Raw genomic sequence first — 19,158 nt, 5'->3', positions numbered from 1 at the left:
AGCAAGAGGGCGGCTGCGGCACCGGAAGGAAAAGCAGGGCTATTTTGCTCGTGTTTATTTATTTTACGTGAATTGTGTAGCCAGCCTAAAGCTACAAAAGTAATAACTATGCTGGAAGACGTACGCTTTCAACGCACTTTTAGTTTTGCAGCGGTTCTGGAAGTGGGACTACCGGAGGGTGGCAATCGGAGGCTGTGGAAAGAATTTTCTCACGCCATTTAGTTTTTTCTAGCTTGTAAAAGGTAGAGAAGGGGAACATGATCCTGTGTCAAACAGCAGCATAAACGCAGACACCTAAAATGGTCTTTATAAAAAATCCTTCCTTGAGGCTGGTATGTGGATTTCCGCGATTCAAAAAATTATATGTGGCTGCAGATATGTTCAATTCCACCGTTCTTTTTTTCTGTTTGTTATCACAACGAGCATAAATGCATGTGCAGGTTACTTTTGTGAGCATTTTGACCGAATAAAGCGAAGTCGAAAGCAACCGAACCAACCGAAGTCCAAAGCAACATACTCTGAAAAGTGATTTTTTGTGGTGCATTTTTATTTGTAACCGCGCAGGTTCATCATAGTCGCACGATTACACTTTCTTGTTTAGAAGAACTGTCAGTTTGAAAAGTTGGTATTGGTTTATTTCTTTTAAACCTTGGAAATATCATGGGACAAAAAATTGCTACACAGGAAAAACATTTCTGCTGAAATCGCAAGCTCCTCGTCATTTGGACCCATACATTTTGCAGCAGTGCCGATCACAACGAGAAAAAAATCATCACTTTCCGCAATCATGTGAGGACAAAACAAAAAGCTCCTAAACCTAAAGGATTCGCACCACCAAATTCGAGGGGTTTGGTGTTTCTGACGCTCTAGACCACTCGGCTACGGCGCAGCAAGGGACCTCACTAGAATGGCGCGGACACAAAGTGGAGGCTTAACTTATGTTTTGCACCTGCCTGAACAGGTTTTTTAATAGTACTGCTGACACGGAGCCTGATCATTATTTGAATAGCGCTTGTACACTAACCGACTCTGGATCTCTCCCTCCCCCCCCCCCCGCTCCTCTGCACGAATACCTAAAACCCATTGACTGTGTTAGTTATTAGGCCAAGAAATACGATCGCAAATTTTTCTCGCAAGCAGGTCGCGAGTTCACCCGTCGAAAGAGAATGTGCTCTTCGTACTATTGTTTTTCGCTTTACGATAGAAACATCAGCTGGTTTTGATTCTTCGCTTGCTAAATTAAGTTGAGTAACTCTCCATACGGACTTAACGTGCCTTACATTTTCTACAAGCGTGCCAGCTGTGTACGCATATTGAGCTTCGAAGTCAGTGAAGTCAGCAAAGCGTCGGTAGCCACGAAATAGGGATCGCATACATTGTGTGAAGGTACGTTGTCTCATAGACCTTACGACGTTTATTACGCTCTACGAACTAACAAAATAGAGGAACATTCGTCATGGCCCGAGCGTTGTCGCGGCCTACTGGCCGCCTTCGTCAGCCAGCTGGTCCTGCTTGGCTACATTCCCTTGGTCGGGGTGTGCGTATCGTCGTCGAAGTAATATCACTGATGATCTCAGGATTTAGAGTGGCAGCAGGTTGTTGTCACTGGTGGTGTAGATTCCTGGTGTGACTAAGACGGGACGCAGAATGGGGCGTTCATTCATGGTGCCGTGGCGGGCAGCTCCTGATCTGTTAACTCCCACTTCTGGGTTTGCGTGTATCGCTAGAAACAAACCTTTCACCGTTCATGTTATGGTTTGCATCACAGTTGCATTTGCAAAGCGCACTGCATCTTGTTTTCTCCTAGGGGGCCGAACCCGGTCGCATGCTTTCACTACACGGGCTCAGTTACAGCCGCAGACAGCAGTGGTGTCACCGCAGAGCAGACCGGCCGACTCTGTCAGACTGTTTCTTGCCTCCTCTGCCGGCGACATGCGCATGCGCAGCAGCGTTTTGAAAGATGCGGGATAACGGGGAATATCTCCCCCACCTAAGGTTCTCAGATACCATTGTCCTGTTCAGTCAAAGCAGAAAGGATTTGCAGTGCATGCTTTCCAATTTGTGCTCTATAAGTATTGCAGCATGTTTTTAATCAAACACAAAAAAATCGAAGGTAATGTTCAATCAGCATGCCAAAACACGAAAATTTAGTATAGGTAACGAGTTGTTGGATATAGTAGGCGAGCATGTGTAGCTTGGCAAATCATATCTGCTGATTCAAACCATTAAAAAGAAATTACCCTTACAATTAGCATGGGTTGAGCTTGTTGCAGTGAGAATTAAGACATCCTAACCTATAAGCTGCCCCTCTCCCTCAAGAAGCTAGTATTTATTCACGGTGTTCTTCCAGTAATGACGTACGAGGCAGAAACTTGGAGTCTTTCTAAACGACTTGATAGAAAACTTAGATCGTCACAACAGGCTATAAAAAAGAGAGTTCTAGGGGACATGCTGAGGCATAAGACTGCAGCCGCGTAGATTAGGGGAAAGACTAATGACGTATTCGGTTGGGCATTTACGAGCGCTCTGGAAAGCTCTGAAAAGCGGCCGCGCCTTCGGTTGGTAGAATTCGAGCGCTCGAACTACCTTCGGTTGGTTCTTTCGGAGCGTCAGCCTCCGACTCGGAGCGCTCCCAACCGCTCTGACTTCGAAGTGAGAGCGTGGCGCAATCTGCCCGGGAGGACGGGTCACGTGACACAAAACGCCGCGCGTTACCACGGCCGGACTCGAGTAGCGGTGAGCGCGCACGCGCCTGCCGCTCCTCCTGCCGCTGCGCGCTGCTCCGAGATCGCCGATGCATTCGGTTGGTACGCTACCTCTGGCGCTCTGATTTCGAGCCGCCTTGGCATCTGGCGGCTCCGAGCAAGAGGACCGGAGCACCCAACCGAATACGCCATAAGATGGAAGACATCGTAGTTCAAATTGAAAGAAGGAAATGGGCATGGGTGGGTCACGTTATGCGCTTCAGGGACAACTGGTGGACCATCCGTTTAACAGAGTGGTCCCAAATAGACCTATAACGCAATAGATGCCGCCCACAGACTCGATGGAGAGATGTGCGGCGGATATTTGGGGGGAGAGAATGGACTCAGCTAGCATTCCATAAACGTAGCTGGAGATCTTTGGGCGAGCCTTTCGTACTGAAGTCGACACAAGCAGGCGGTGATAATCATGATGATGACGATAACGATGAAAAACGGGCAGTGCAATATCATAAGCACAATGAAAAGAAAGATACGCAGAAAGAATTATTTCTGCCTAATTATTTGAAGAAAAAAGGCCTTCTCAAGTGACTTACCGGCAGCGTCAAAGAAGAAGCGTGTACTTCTCACTGGATTATTGTCAGTCTTACACGAGTAAGGACGATTCACTTCAGCTTCAGCGTACTTGATACCCAGGGTGTAGGTGCGGCCTTTCGTGGTGAATAGTGAGGCTTTATGGTCCCTATTGACGACGCGTAAGTACTTCGTCTCAATACATTTTGGGTCATCGGGCTTCCGTACAGTCTGAAATAGGACATCTCTTCTATAAACATCCATTTGGACTACTCGGCAGGTGACATTAACAGGTTAGAAACTGTAATCACATCCATTCAGGTTAACGTAACGGTAAAGAAGAAACGCTGCTCTGGGGAAGCCTTACGCAGCGGCTACAGTGGGTTTTCCTCAACTACAATGCAAAATACTAGAGAAAAACACAGGCGCAAAACGTTTTACTACATACTTTCAATTTAGTTCCTTATATTTAGCCCATTAGGTATTAAAACAATAGCCTTAAGGGCCCCATTCCGCAAGAAAGCACAGCTGCTGTTGTGGGCTCATCAAGAAAATGGTAACCGCCAAAAAGAGCAAAGAAACATAAAACACATGCGTGATTTCATGGGATATGAAAACGGGTATGCTCAGTACTAGCCTTCTACTCTAGCAAATGTGCTATCTCCGCTCACCGCCGGCGTAGTACAAATGGTTTTGTCGTCATTGCTTCTTTCTTCTTGGCAAATACCAACACCGTCTGTATTACATTGCCTATTGCGTTCGATAAAAACTTCGCAGCACTTACTGTCCTGCTGCTCTCCCCTGCCTTTATGCGCTCGCTAGCCTTACCGCGTGCTTCCGTCCAGAGTACTGTCCGACAGGCAGCGCCTCTTGCCGAAAATTATGCGACACAATTTGCAAGGTTTGTATAACGTTCGCAAGGGCCCCTGGTATGCGCAGTTTCTCAAGTCATCCGCGGTCAGTCGCGTGCCGGCGAATACGCCTGAAGCTTCTTTATGCGAGATAGCAGACCCATAAGATTTGTCCGGACACTGTCCACACGCAGCCGTGATAACGTATCTATGGTACTATAAAGACGTGCAAAAAAGGCCTCTATACGGCCGCCACGCAGGCTAAGGCAGCGCTGCGCCTTGTTTGTGCGGCCACGCGGCACATGCGGATGCCCATCACCCAATCGATGAAGAGCAGAGGGATCCGGCGTGCAGTGGCGTGGGGTGTGGTTTCGAGCGCGTCTGTTGTTTCGTGTGTGATGCCGTATAGTTTATTTCCTTTTGTGTAGCGGAATGTCAGTGTTGCGTGCCTGGGAGCATGACAATTAAAGCACACAGAAAATAGTTTTAAGACATCCTACGGCGACTAAGGGGCTTTTAAGCATTGGTAGAGACACTCATGCAAGGACGCGCTGGGAATAAACACGTCCTTGTGATCCCCGTTGCCTGGCACGAAGTACAAACTTTAGACTGCTGTTTATTTTTAAGTGTACGTCGACTGCCAGAGCTAGCGTCGTTAGAAGGTTAATTTAATTTTTTGGAAAACAAACCGGGCTAATTCATTTGCGCTCAAACTTGGGCCTTGGTCGCGTTTTATGCCAGCCATATTTTTTATTAGAAATTAGACGAACATTTCATAGGTGTTGCGAATATAATATATATGCCCGGTACCCCCCTCTCTCCCCTTATGTAACAAACTCCATACACCGCCCATATTGTTCACGCAATGGAAGGGATCTTAAGCGAACAGAGGTGCCAAATAATGTCGAGAAGTTTGATTTAATATATCGCATTTAAAATGCGGCATAAATGTTATGAAGATTGACCGTGAAATAGAGCGCCGACGCCTGCGGTGCTGCACCCCGCCGGACGGCTGATCCGCGGGCTGTGCGGCTCCTGCACGGGCGATGGGTGGATTTCCCGCATGAATCCGAATTACGAAATTGCGGATGATCTCGGAACTCTTAGCTCTCGATGCGAACTATATAGAGAACTGAAGACCTCCAAAGGCCTCCCTACTGCCCCCATCGGAAAACCGCTGTTAACGCGACAGACAATATGGGCGGCGTTACACATACACACTTGGGGTATAAAGCCGGAATCGGGAGCTTTGAGGGGCAGTGCACTGGCTTCGCAAAATTTACAAAACTGCAATTATGAAACATAAAGTTGTAGAATAGTGCTTGCCGCGTTACAACCGCAAGTGAGTGCACATGACCAGAACACGTGCACATAAGAGCACAGAACCCTGGTCCTACGCAACCTGTGGCATGTGCCAGTCTGTTTTCTCACGGAATTGGCGCCATGTGACGAAGAAGCGAAAGCTATAAATGGTCGGAAACACGGCATTGGCAGAAAACAAATTTGAGGAGGTAACGACCACCAGAAGACAAAACACGAAAGCAAAGAAAAACGCTATAAGGACATGGCAGCAAAGAAGGTTTTGGTGTCGCCAGTTTCTTGCCTTGACACCATGTAAGCAGACACAAGGGCCCTGAAGAATTTGATTTTACAAACGTCAGATATTTGTAATACCTGAGGAAGTGGAAGAGCGATGTAAAGAGCGGTGGTTGATTCGCAGCTTTTGACACCTCTACTACAGAAAAATGAAGCAAGGGCACAAAGAAGTCTAGATTTTACGATGCGAAATGTTTTCCTTTCACGATGCAAAATCTTATCCTTTCCTAAACTCGATATTATCAGGAGCATCTCAAACAATCGGCAAGCACGAGTGCCTGCAGTGGCACCATGTGACGAAGAAGCAAAAGCTATGAATGGGACGGGAACACGCCATTGGCAGAAAACAATGATGATGGTTTGAGTTTAATGGCGCAAGGCCGACATGTGCAAAGAGCGCCAAACACGAAGTTATTTGATGAGGAGGGAACACGAATAAAATCAGTTAAAGACTATAAGCACGGCTGGTGTAAAAGGCCAGGGTGAAGAACAAGAATGACTAAAAGATACATCAGGTGGCTGGTGTATAGAACCAGAGGTAACAGTATGGGTGGTATGAGATGAGTTGTAAGCAGTGAACTTCTGATGGGAACTTAACGGTGCGTTGAACAGACATGGCATCGTCTCCTAAGAAGTATGACGGGTGTGGTGGAATATGTCACGTGTGTAGTTGTGGGAAGTGTTTGCGTCGTGCAATATCGAGTGCCTTACATTGTATGAGGATGTGGATTACGGATAGGGTCTCTCCGCACCTGCTGCACAGAGGTCCTGGAGATCCAGTGAGAACGTGCGAGTCCGTTGCATGTGTGTGCCCGTATCCGTAATCTAGCCAAGGCGACCTCAGTGTATCTATTGCGTGTGTCGGTGGTGCACGGTCCCAAGTGTGGTTTTATTACGTGTAACTTGTGTGCTTGTTCACTCCAGTGTGTTTCCCATGTTTTGCGAAGTTGTTGTCTGATGTGTGGTTTCACGTCGGTGTAGGGTAATGTGGTTATGTCTACTGTATTCCTGCCTGTAGCAGCAGCAGCCATTCGATCCACAGCTTCGTTCCCGGCTATACCACAGTGGCCACGGACCCAGCAAGGGACCAGTTCAAATTTGTGGATATACACAGACATAATACCCTTGACTATCAGATTGACAACGTGGTTTTTGGAAGACTTTGTTGACGACAATGCCTGCACAACACTGAGGGAATCTGTATGGATAATGGATTATGGGATGTGGCTTTGAAGTATAGGAGTAACAACAGGTACACCGTAAGCCTCTGCCATAAAGATACGAGTATTACTATTGGGAGTTCTAGTGACATTAGGGCGGGCCCATGCGCCGCGCAGGGCACAGAGGTGGCAGTTTTAGAGGCGTCCGTATAAAATTCAGAACATTCATACTTCTGCTGCAAATACAAGAAGTGCTGCAGAATTTCACATGTGGGAGCTCGGTTTTTATCTACATGTGTTAAAGAGGTGTCGCATGATAGAGGGCCGAGATGCCATGGTGCTATAAAATTCATTACTGAAGTTTGGATGGTGTTTAAAAAGGAGCCAGAAAGCTCTGACACTTCCTCTCTAACTTTGTAAGAGAAGGGCGCAGAGAACGATGGTTTATTTAAAAGGAGTTCAGTCATGAATGAATGATAAAAACTGATTTAAAAGGATGGTGAGGCATGGATGAACCATGAATTCGTGTAGCGCTTGTACCTGTCGCCCCCTTTGTCCTTGTCGTTTTGTTGGCGCTACACGAAGTCATGGATTATCGCTACCAACTAGCCCAAACCCAAACTCTAATAAGCATGGATGAAATTTTAAAAGCGTAAAGGAGATCTTTGTATGCTCGCTGACGTTGTAGGTTTCATTTGTTGCACTCTACACACAGGCTTTCAACTGGACTTGTCCGGAAGGCGCCACACACCAGGCGCAGCCCCAGATGGAGCACTGGGTCCAGCATTCTGAGGGATGTTTTATTGGCTGATCCGTAGACAACGCTACCCTATTCCAATCGTGAACATATTAGGCTGGTAAAAATATGTAAAAGAAGTTGTTTGTCAGCACCAAAATAAATGTACGAGCGAACCTTCAGAATAAACAGTGTTTTTAAGCATTTATGTTTTAGTTGTTTTATGTGTGGGATGAATGTGAATTTTTCATCAAAGATAATACCTAAAAAAGTTGAATGTCTGGATCCGGCCGAATGCCACGCCTCTTGGTAAACAAAACACATGTGCGTCTTCTTGGATTAAATTTAAAACGGTTGCTATCTGCCCAGCCGGATAGCTTGTTCACGCCAAGCTGTACTTCGGGTCCAGACATTGTGTGTGTCTGTGTGAGAGTTTATGAATGTCAAGAAGGTGTGCCAACTCTCCCGTTTTGCCTCACGGCGCACACGTTTTCCTAACGCCTTGGCCCGCTTGAACAAAATGTGGTTACCCGACGTGGGGTACCGACGAAGGATATCCGACGCCTTTTTCTGGGCGTCTCGCGCATGCCTACAGTCGTTATTCCACCACGGCCTTCTGTGGTTGCGCTGAGCACCAGAGGCGTTGGGAATGGACATTTCGGCGGCGTCGAGGATGTGCGCCGTGAGGAGTTGGGTAGCTTCTTCACTGATTAGGTGTCCTATGAATGTGTAGTGTACTTTGGATGTCTCTGTTAATGTCTTCCAGTTAGCTCTTGCTTCATTGAACCTGGTTTGGGAAGATGGACTGCATGGACCTTTATCTATATATGTTAGTGAGGTGGGGTAGTGGTCACTACCTTTAGGGTCCGTACGCTCGCTCCACTCAAGACAAGGAAAGAAAACTGCGGAGCCAATAGGCAAATCAAGATATGAGTATGTGTTGTGTCCTATGTTATAACATGTACGCTGTTTCTTGTTGAAGAGGCATGCTCCAGAGTATGTTAAAAACTTCTCTATCAGGCGACCTCGGGCATCCATGCGAGAACAGCCCCAAAGAGAATTGTGTGCATTAAGGTCGCCTGTTAGGATCTATGGTTCGGGCAGCTGGTCGAGCAGCGCCTCAAAGTCAGAGCTCGAAAGTGCAAGATCAGGAGGTATGTAAATGGAGCATACCATTATCAACCTAATAAATAGTATCGTGCGGATGGCTACAGCCTCAAGGATGGTGTTCAAGTTGACAAGGTGGCATGCTGAGGATTTACGGGCGATTATGGCCCCACCGCCAGAAGAGTGTGTGCAGCCAATCCTGTCCTTTCTGTATACCAGGTAAGCATTCAAGAAATGTGTGTGCTTGGAATTCAAATGTGTGTCCTGGGCACACATTAAACTTGTCTGATTGGCATGCAGAATCTCATACACATCGTCAAGATTATTCAGAAGGCCTCTGCAGTTCCATTGAACTATGTTTTCTCTTCCCGTTATGATGTGTTAGAGCTACTGGAGTGTGACTATTTACGTAAAGTCTTTCGGGGCTTGCACTCTTGGGAGGGTTTTTTCACCTTCTCAGGAGGTATAGATGGAGGGACCCGCTCTTTTCTTTGCAAACCAGACAGGAAATGTCCCACATCCATCTCATCATCCGATTTGGAAGGGGTACCCAGCGTACCGGACCGCCCGGACTTGGCACCCTTTCTGGTGCCCTTCGTTTGAGCCGCGACCCCCCAAGGCGTCAGGAGCACCCCGGGTGGCACAGGCGGTGCGGCGGAGGTGGGAACTGCTACGCTTTTCTCTGTCGCCATCTCCACCGTGCCATCGCGTGTGCTTCGGGCCGGTGGAGAGGAACCAGTGGATGCAGCATCATCCCCAGCGGACGTGGTTGCCACCACAGCCACTGCTGACTGCGCAGGCGGTGTGGTGGCGGGTTGGGCTAGCAGAGGCAACCCGACGGGAGGCGGGAGCGGGACCAGGTCCGACTCGCGGTACTGGGTCCCAGCCGAGACTAGACGCCGCTGCGCCCTCCGGCGAGCCGCGTTGGTGTACCTCCGCAGGGGGAAAGAGGCGAACCTCTTTCGCGCCTCTGGGAAGGTGATGTTCTCGTTTACGTTCAAGGCAATGATGTGTTTTCCTTGTTTGAATTTTTCACAGCTCCAAGAATAGGTAGCGTGCGGTCCCTGGCAGTTCGCACCGGTGAAGCTCTCGGATTCGCATTTGCTGGTTAGGTGATCGTGGGCTGCACATTTTGCGCACGTCGGTTTACCACGGCAAGAGGTTGTGCCGTGCCCAAACCGCTGACACTTGAAGCAGCGGCGTGGGTTTGGCACGTAGGGTCGGACCGGACATCTCATGAAGCCTGCGTTGACCGACTCAGGAAGTGTTCAGCGGTCAAACGTCAAGATTATGTGTTTAGTAGGTGTTATTTGGTCGTTTCGGCGTATCGTGATTCGCTGCACTGCTGCCACGCCCTGATCGCGAAGGCCGTCGAGCAGATCTGCTTCAGTCTCCTTTATTAGATCTCTATCAGAGATCACACCCTGGCCGCTATTGAGGCTGCGATGGCTCGTGATCTTTAGGTCAACATCGACCATGCGCGTTTGCTTCAAGAGGTTACAGGATTGTTGTTTGTTTTGGACTTCAATTAAGACTTCTCCGGTTGTGAGCTTTCTAGCCTTGTACGATTTGCCTACAAGGCTTTCAAGAAACTTGGAAATGAGAAGACAGGCTGGGAAGTAATGGGTTTTGATTTATCCAGAGATTTCATTAACAAAAAGTGCGAGAAATTGTCGGGCTTTGGAATAGAGATCGAAGACAAAGGAGGAAAGGATACTTCGGTGCGGCCCCTTTTCAGGGACCGATCACTTTGGGGGGGGGGGGGTTAGAAAATGCCAAATATCATAGTATAGAAGCAGGGGCCGGGGTTACTTTCTTCGTCAGCCTTACCCTAATAGCTGAAGAGGTCCCGGAGCTCCTTGCCGGGTAAATCAACAGGGAGCCACTCCGCCGGAGCATGACCTGGGCTCCGACGGCCACCGTTTGAGGTTTCTACCTTTCACCTTAAAACTCATTACCACTGTTGGTTGCAGCGTGAGTATGGGGGCTCGGGGTCCGCGGTGTCGCCAACACCGTTACCAAGATTGATCAAGGTGCCCCGTGCGGGGGCAGAAAAGAAATTTGGGGAAGTAATTACGCCAGAACAAAAAAAAACGAAAGCAAAGAAAAAACGCTATAACGACGTGGCAGCAAAGAAGGTATTTGGTGTCGCCAGTTTCTTGCCTTGACACCATGTAAGCAGACCCAAGGGCCCTGAAGAATTTTATGTTACTGACGTGAGATAATTGGTAATACCTAAGGATACGGAAGATCGATGTAAAAAGCGTTGGTTGATTCGAAGCTTTTTACACCTCTACTACAGATAAATAAAGCAAGGGCACACAGAAGTCTAGATGGTGAGCTGGTAACGATGCGTAATGTTATGCTTTCCTTAACTCGATTATCAGGAGCATCTGAAACAATCGGCAAGCAAGAGTGTCCGCAGCACTCCTTGGCTAAAAATAATTTCATTTTTTTCTGCACATATACATCAAGTAAAACTGGGTGGGGTGAGTTGGTATAGCATCTTAGGAAAAACGAGCGCGCAGTGGGACGGGATAAAAAAATTAAAGCCATTCCACTCAACGTGGATGCAGTCGAAAGTGCAGAGCAGCAATTCGCAATAATGGCTGTGGTGCCGTTACCGGCTGCCTGCTGCTACCCATCACACTTCGCCTTCCTGTCTTACTTATATATTGATAAATTGAGCGGAGGTTTGTCCAATATAATTAAAATTTCCCGTTTTCGCAGTGCTCGCGCGCCCCTGCCTGGAACAGCGCGAGCGCGAGTTCTGTTTCTTTTTTTGTTTTCATGTCGCGCGTTCAGGCGCCTTGCTGCGCACTTTGGAACAGACCGTTTCTGGCTGCCAATTTTTACTCTTACTATTGTGAAACCCAACCCAACGTGCGTCAATAACTATATCAATGCGGGTACTGCCGGTTGATTACATGTATTTGTCCTTAAATCTACCGGAAGTTTTTTTTTGCGGTAAATAGCTGGATTATGTATGAAATGTGTCATGGTTCACGAGTTTCGAAGAGTTATGGACATATAAAGGGCTTGTTTTTCGGAGCTTCTGTGGTACACCGTTACGGTTACACCGTGGGGTTCTACTTATGGCCGTAATTTTTCCTCGCCACCTGATTTCGGTAGTCGCTTGACATTGGACTGCCTGACAGTGAACCAGCTATGATGCGAAGGCTACGACGACCTACGACGCACTAAGGCGAGCCCCTAAAGTGCTCTGCATTTCAGAGCCCGCTTGCACAACAGTGCGAGCTTCATGTCACAGCACGGCTGTGTTCCCCGCACCAAGCTAAACCCGACGAGCGCCATTTTAGTTCCCGAGAACCATATACCCTGTGTGCATATATGGCGCTCGTCAGCAGATCAAACCAAACGCAAAGTAAGTATATAAGTTTTTTATTTGCACAGTGCCCGCTTCAGTGTTTGTACTCTTCATCGTACGCCACCTCAATGCCTTCGTCGAGCGCTCACTCACCGTTGAAGGCCTGAACTACAAGTTCTTATACTTCTTGGTCTTCTGTGCGACTGCACTCCCGCATGGCAGTGCGGTGCGCTTCCTGATAGGCCGTCGCTTTCCTGGGCTTCGGTATTTTCTTTGGTCGCCCCATCACAAACGTGCGCGAAACAGAGTCGGAGAGAGTTCTGCTGCCGCCGCCGTGACCTTTCTGTGTTTTATCAGCGCAGGTGTTTGCCATTAGCAACGCGGAGAGAGTGACGTCAGGAACAGGCGACAGTCGTTGTGTCGGTGACGGCGGTTGCTGAAATGCTGAATGACAAGTGCGCTCGGTATTCTTTGTATTCTTTTTGCGAGTCTCCCCAGCGGCGCAGGCCCACGCACAAGCCTGGATACATATAGGAGACTAGGCACTTTCGCTGTTAGCTTTTATTCTTTTCCTGTCCAAAAAGCTCATTCTTTTGTTTAAGTCTCTACTTCGGAGTTTTTCGCAAATGCTCGCTTGTGATGATATGCTGTGTCGCCATTGAAATGCTTAACATTAAAATTTGCATTTAATGGTAGCGGCCGCCTTAGTCCTATTTACAACTGATTCCTGGCGAACCCCCCTCTCCCCGTGGGTACATGCGCTCCGCATTTTCTTTGTATTGCTTCTGCGTATGGACGGCGGAACGAAGAGCTTAAAGAGTTCTGCGGTTAAAATAGAGTAGGCGCAGCCGTGGTGCATACACACAATTTTTTTTTAATGCGAAGACTTTGTACAAGCAATTACGCACATGCGCAGACGTACAGGGGGTCAATGATATGTGGTAACATAAAATAATGCACTGACAAGACAATAAAAATAAGAAGACGCGTGGGCGGACAAGCGGATCCCATGTAGGGACGCGCCCCGCTTTTGGGAAGCAAGAAAAGAGGACTAGCATGTTAACAGCATGCGGTTAACACAGCGCTTCGTGTGTCAGAAGACAAAAAAAATGTAGTGGCTACAACAAGTCTGAAGAAATCGCACTTTGTCGAGGCTCGTATACTTTTATCTTTATTTCGCCGTGAAACGCGGAATCTTCTGCTAACGGATAGAGAGCCTCTGCTTCGAGTGGTTGGCTTCACAAATTAATTACGAGGTTGCTGAAGGTAGTAACCGAGCTCTATCAAACCTCCCCATGGTCTCCGCATCACTTGCAAGAGGCCATTTACCAGCTCGCAAGTAATGAAGCCTGCATAAAGTCCTTGATGACAATAATAAATAAACACAGGAAGGCGGCGATATCGAGCGGGATTTTACCAACGCCTTGAAGTACAAGGAAAGCATATGCCGTTCCCTACAGCGACTGCCCTCAGTAATAAACGATATCCGGGCGCCCGACGTAAGAGTTCCCGAGAGCGGGACCCCCTGGAAACCACTATCTCCTCAACCACGAAGCATCGTATTTGAAGGCGTTTACACTGCATCTAATATGAACTGGCCCTCTCACGTGGGCTCCGCGCACTGACATCGCCAACAAGCGCTGCAGACGCCAGAACTTCCTTGTTTTTCTGGGGAGCCACCCGAAGGGCATGGCTTTTAGGACCATTTTGAGGGGGCGATTTACCACACCCGGACCTTATAGACACTAAGATATTTCGGTATTTAAGGTCCTACCAGACCGAGGATGCAGACAGCACCATTGAGCGGGTTCGCCTCAACAAAAGAAATCACACTGAAACCATGAAGATGCTTAAACACTGGTTGGGACGCACGAAGCGGCTTGGAAACGACCACATCGACAGTCAGCTCGCCGTTTTTCCACTTGAGCTGTCATCACAAGTGTCACAACTTCAAGAATTATGCAAGTAGGGGCCATTCGCGTTCTCCAATACATGGTGTTGCGGCTGCAAAGTACGCGGTAATAACGAATCGCGTTTTCATACCCTCGCTCGCAGATGGCTTGCTAGGTCTATACCTTTAGCCAATGCCAGCGGCAGCACCAAGACAACAAAGTCAGAACACCATGTCAGGGGCATCATGGCGTTATTGAAGGTCAGGTAAAAAGCAGGGACAAAAATGTGAGCATTTGGGCGTAGTTCCAACTCTAGTGCTTTATCAAAACAACGACCACCTAGAAGTGCTCAGTTACCGGGCACTTTGGCCTTGTCCGCCGGGTTTGCGTAGAGTTCTATAGATTCGCCATTGAACAACAAACTGACCTGCCGCCTGTGCGATCATTACAGTCGCTAAGCGGGAGATTGCAGCTCAGTATATTCAGCACAGGAAAAGCGAAGACACCTTTCAAGGAATCACAGCAATGTTAGATGCGCAAAAAAAGGCCAATGGATCGTTACTGCAATACTATGGCGCGGGTTATGTGCTACACCTTTTTCAAACGTCACATTACCGTTCTTTGCGACATTTGGGAGAGGTTGGTGACCACAGCCCTAAGGTGTCTGGCTCTGACAGATAAGCTGACGTTAGGACGTTTCGCAAACAGACTGCAATAAACGACGGCTCCTGCCAGCAGCTCTTTCTCCACGTCAGTGCTGCTCCAAGCAGCCAGCATGTGGACATAAAGAATGCGTTTGTGCTTTAGTCCGGGTATTTCTCGACACAGGCAGCAAACGGACTTTCCTAAACCGACATATGTCGATAGCTGGCGTTGGCCTGTTCTTGAAGGGAGGACCTATCACTGTTCACATATGGCAGCTCGATTCGCCTGGGACCGTACAAGTTCCGGAAAGTTCTGATCACCGTCTAAACCTAAAGAGGGAGATGAAGTGTGGCCGAAGTCCGTTCTATCAAAGATACGCTTTTAGAAACCCGCAACAATCCGATGCTTCGCGACAACAACTACGAGTATCCGAAGAACCTGAAAAGGGGTACTTCAAAGACTAACAATAACTAAGCGCCCTAGTTCACTAAAGCCACCAGTGGAGACTCGTACATAAACGTATCGAGCATGTCAAGTGCACCATTTGCGCCGTTAACACCGTGTTTGGCTGGGTGGTACAGTTACCATATGCTGAGGAAAATATTCTCCACCTGTCAAGCAGCTGCGCGAGTGCATTGTGTTTGCCGGTATTTAATTAGCGGGTATGGTGGCGAACTACTCAAGCCCTCAGAGATATACAAATAGGACGCCTCCATATCGCAGGGGCTCTCCGACAAGGACTATGCCCAATGTGAAGACCATGGTAATGGGTCTGGCGACACTAAGGCTATGTTGCCACATTCTCCCTCCACTAGCGAGACGCTCAAGCCACGGTGTCCACCGCCTAGCAAACGGGAAGAGTCGCGAATCTCTCTGAAAAGAGAGGGCTCACGTGACCGACAGCCAACAGGGCACAATCACACGTTGAAGCTGAAGAGTTTAAACGTTGGCGGGCTGCAGAGCGACGGGTGCAGAATCGCTTTGTTCAACCCGTGCCGCATCGCAGAGGTGTTCTTAAAGTGTTGAAAGCGGCGCATCGGATCGTAGAAATACAAGGTGCCAAAGATTCATGTCAAGCCTGGCTATTAACTGCGGGTCACACTGCGCGAGCCTCGTCAAGAGGCGCAAGTCCTCAACGACTTCTTTAGGTACCTGTAACGTCAAAATGCGGTCCCTACGCCGTATAAGCTGAGGAAGCTGGTAAACAGACATCTAGTTCGGCCCGTGATGCAGAGATTGTGTCTATTTGATGCGGATACAAATAGCGCGGGCGGGGCCGGATGGTAAATCTGATGTAGGACATGCTCCGTAATTCTCGCCAATTAAGGGTTACGAGAAAAAACGGGGAGTATGGTGCAGCATGTGGCTAGCGGGGTGTTTGTGTTCGGTATGACGAAGAAACAGCAGTAACTGCAAAACAGTTGTAAAGAAAGCGTAATCAATCGGGGCTTCGGTTTTTACAACACAGCTGCTTATCTCCGATATTTTTGTGAAACAAAATCGAAGTTTGGCTCGTACCTTAGTCTTTTTAAAGCTTGATGTTGGAAGCTTATTCCGTTCGCCTGGCTGTTTGACATCTACATTTCAAGGGCTCCTCGGAATTCCCAAAAAGGGCGTACATGCACTTGTTGCATTGACAGGCCATTTGGCATACGAGGAACATTTTATCGCCCCCACGTTCTCTCTTAGGCGTATATTTAAATAGTCCCCCCGTACCCCCAGTAAACCGTGCGTCAAGGTTTCGGGACACGTTTTCTAAAGCCGAAGCCTACTTCTCTCGGGAATGGTTGCTCAGTATTTCAGGTGCATTGCTAAGTGAAGATTAACACTTCAAAGTATCATCCCCATATGCATGGAAGGAGCATACAGACCAGCAGCGGACAAATTGACCTCGATTTGCGAAATCTGGTCCCAGAAACTTGTGAGGGCGGTTGTACTTCTTTTTCAATGCAGCGCTATTTGGTAAACGACACCTATTTTAGATTTAACTGAAGCACGCGTCTGTTCGGCACAGGGGTTGTGAAGGCTGGCTTTTTGTCGGCGTTTTTCCTGTTCGTCAATGAACACAGCCTGCGTGTTTTAGTCTTGGCTCGGGAACGAATATGTACATCGTAACGTGATGCGACATTCCTAAGCTTCCGTGCCATCTTGTGCACGAATTACATGACAATTTGTTTTTCAGTAAACCACTTCTTGTGTGAGCGCATGTCTAGATCCTCTTCCATTTTGGCCCCTCCGTTTGCAGGATTCCAGCACTTGTTCGTCAAACATTTTATATCATTTCGGTGGAATGTCGCCCGTCTAGTCATTGGGTCATCTGTATGACTGCTGGACTGGTGCACCTTTACGCGCGTATCAGAGGTGGCTTGGAGAGCGGTCATGTGAGGTCCCCCAAACTTGGTTTTGAACTGCTTAGGGTACAATAAGCAGTTAGCTTCAGTCACGTGGTGAAAGGTTCTTGTATAGAACGACAAAAGAGAGACATAAGGATAAAATCCCCCGGGAAAACCGCATCGCTATAATTTTGAGGCATTCTTGAGAGAAATAAATCGGTGTCTGCGGGGCCCGTCTGCCTATTGCCGTTCGATACACAATGGATGCGTTCAGCACGCGCAAAAATAATTCGTCGTCGTCGTTCTCATTCGCCTCCGATGCGGGACACAGCTGGTGCTCGCGAGATGCAGCCGGTATCGGCATGCTCTTGTCCGTACGCACGTGTGCACGACGGTGACGTCGAATTCTTCCCTCCAACGTGCTAGCTGTCAAGACGGGCCATTCGGACTCATGGGCCGGCAAAGTGAGTGATGGTCACTTACCACTGTAAACGAACGAACATAAAGGTACGGTCGGCATTTTAGCACTCCACAAACGACGGGCAGCAATCCTTTTCAGTGGCCGAGAAGGAGCCTTTTCAAGGTCACCACGTTCTGCATGGGTAGGCCATCATCATTTTGGCACGGTCTCGCCATTGCTAGAGCACCGCTCCTACAGCAACGTTACTGACTTTGCTGTACAGTGTGGTACCGGTGTTTTTGTTGAAATTGGTGAAGGCGGTTGGTTTTTGCAGCTTTTTCATGAGAGCGTCGAATGCCCTGTGTTTGTGTTTCGCCCAGTGTGACCACACATGATCAGCGTAACCTTTGAAAGAAGGGCTGCTATGTGGGCACACTTTTTAATAAATACCGGTAGTATAAGCATAGCCGAATACAAATCTCTGTTGGCTTTTTTTTTTGGATGGCGTGGAAAACTCTGAAACCACTACAATGTTCCTAGTATAGGGTACCAACTCCAGCACTGCCGACTGCGTGGCCAATGAACAGCCGTTGCCCGAGCTCAAAATGGCAATTATTCGGTTTCAGAGCACATTCGGGGAATAGCATCTTTTCAATGGCAGACGTCAGGCTTTCGTGGTGTTTTCGAAATGGGTTGAATTAACTGTCATGTCGTAGAGACACACGACAAACAGGTTTGCCACTCTAAGCCCGGCAGCAAAATGTCCATCTGCATTTACAAAATGTCCTCGGCGGAACACAACCCGAAAAGTAAAGCTTGGAATTCGTCATTCCATCTGGCGTCGGAAAGACACTTTTCCCGGGGTCCCGCACACCGACCAGGAAAGCTGGAGAAGTTTTTTATTTGCAAAACATGGGTGCTGTCGGTCCCACATCCAAAGATCTTGATATAGGCAACTTCTGGAAACACCAGACAATTAACGGGCAACGTCGGTTCCATCAGGAGTCATCGGAAATTATCAACACTGGCAAACTTCTCGGATAGGCCGGATGACAGCACTGGTGTCCACAGTCGCACTTCAATGCAGCGGGTAAATGGGCGTAGCGATCAATGGAAAAGCACTGGATGTTTTGTTCTTAAACCATGGCTTCTTCGCGGATGCTGATTGTGCGGAACAAGTTTTTTAACCGAGCAATCAACTGCCCAGATAATGTGGAGGCAGAAGAAAACGACGCGGAGAGGAGAGCGATGTCAATGACAAGGTAGGAGAAACGGCCGAAAACCAGCAAGAAGAGCGAGTATCGGGTAGGGCGCTGAATACAGGTCTTAAAAGCGAAGATAAAAGTAGCATGTGATTCTATTTTTTGCGATTTAGATTAGTACACATAAACAGCATATCGGAGACAGATTGATAAAAGCGTTGGATGCGGCCACTCATGTGAAGATTGTAAGTTCAAGTCGTTTTATGAACACTTTTTTCCCATCTAAACAAATTCGCCAGATTATATGCTATGCGCTCTATGCATATGCGGCAAGCTCGATGAAGGTGAAGTGATGGCTTACGCTCGGGGATGCTCAGCAGTGATTTGGGAAAAAACGGCGGCGGGTGTGATGAAAAAATTAACGCATCTCCACGAAGTGAATCATGACGAGTGGGCAAAGCACCGGGGATGGTTCTTACCGTAAATAACCCGTGAGAGTTCTTACTGCTGCTACAACAATTTCTAATCCACTCCAATCCAATCCAATCTAATCTAATTTAATCCAATTAATTTCAATACAATACAATCTATCCCAATTCCGCTCAATTCAATTCAATCCAATCGAATCCACTG

General features: G+C 47.9%; 2 protein-coding genes across 4 annotated transcripts in view; both read right to left on the bottom strand.

Annotated features, from left to right (window-relative positions):
- Positions 1-19,158, bottom strand: part of LOC144169203 (striated muscle preferentially expressed protein kinase-like) — a 290,267-nt gene that overhangs the window by 166,356 nt on the left and 104,753 nt on the right. The window lies entirely within an intron of this gene.
- LOC144169202 (peroxidasin homolog) overlaps positions 1-19,158 on the bottom strand; it is a 74,604-nt gene that overhangs the window by 42,303 nt on the left and 13,143 nt on the right. For all 3 annotated transcript variants that reach the window (XM_077698241.1, XM_077698242.1, XM_077698243.1), the window contains exon 3: positions 3,299-3,506. In XM_077698241.1, coding sequence (XP_077554367.1) covers positions 3,299-3,506 — 208 coding nt within the window. The remainder of the gene's footprint in view (positions 1-3,298; positions 3,507-19,158) is intronic.

The sequence above is a fragment of the Haemaphysalis longicornis genome, unplaced genomic scaffold, assembly GCF_048455015.1.
Source record: "Haemaphysalis longicornis isolate Haplotype H1 unplaced genomic scaffold, Haemaphysalis longicornis Haplotype H1 scaffold_2, whole genome shotgun sequence".
NCBI lineage: Eukaryota > Metazoa > Arthropoda > Arachnida > Ixodida > Ixodidae > Haemaphysalis > Haemaphysalis longicornis.
This window is presented reverse-complemented; position numbering and strand designations above follow the sequence as displayed.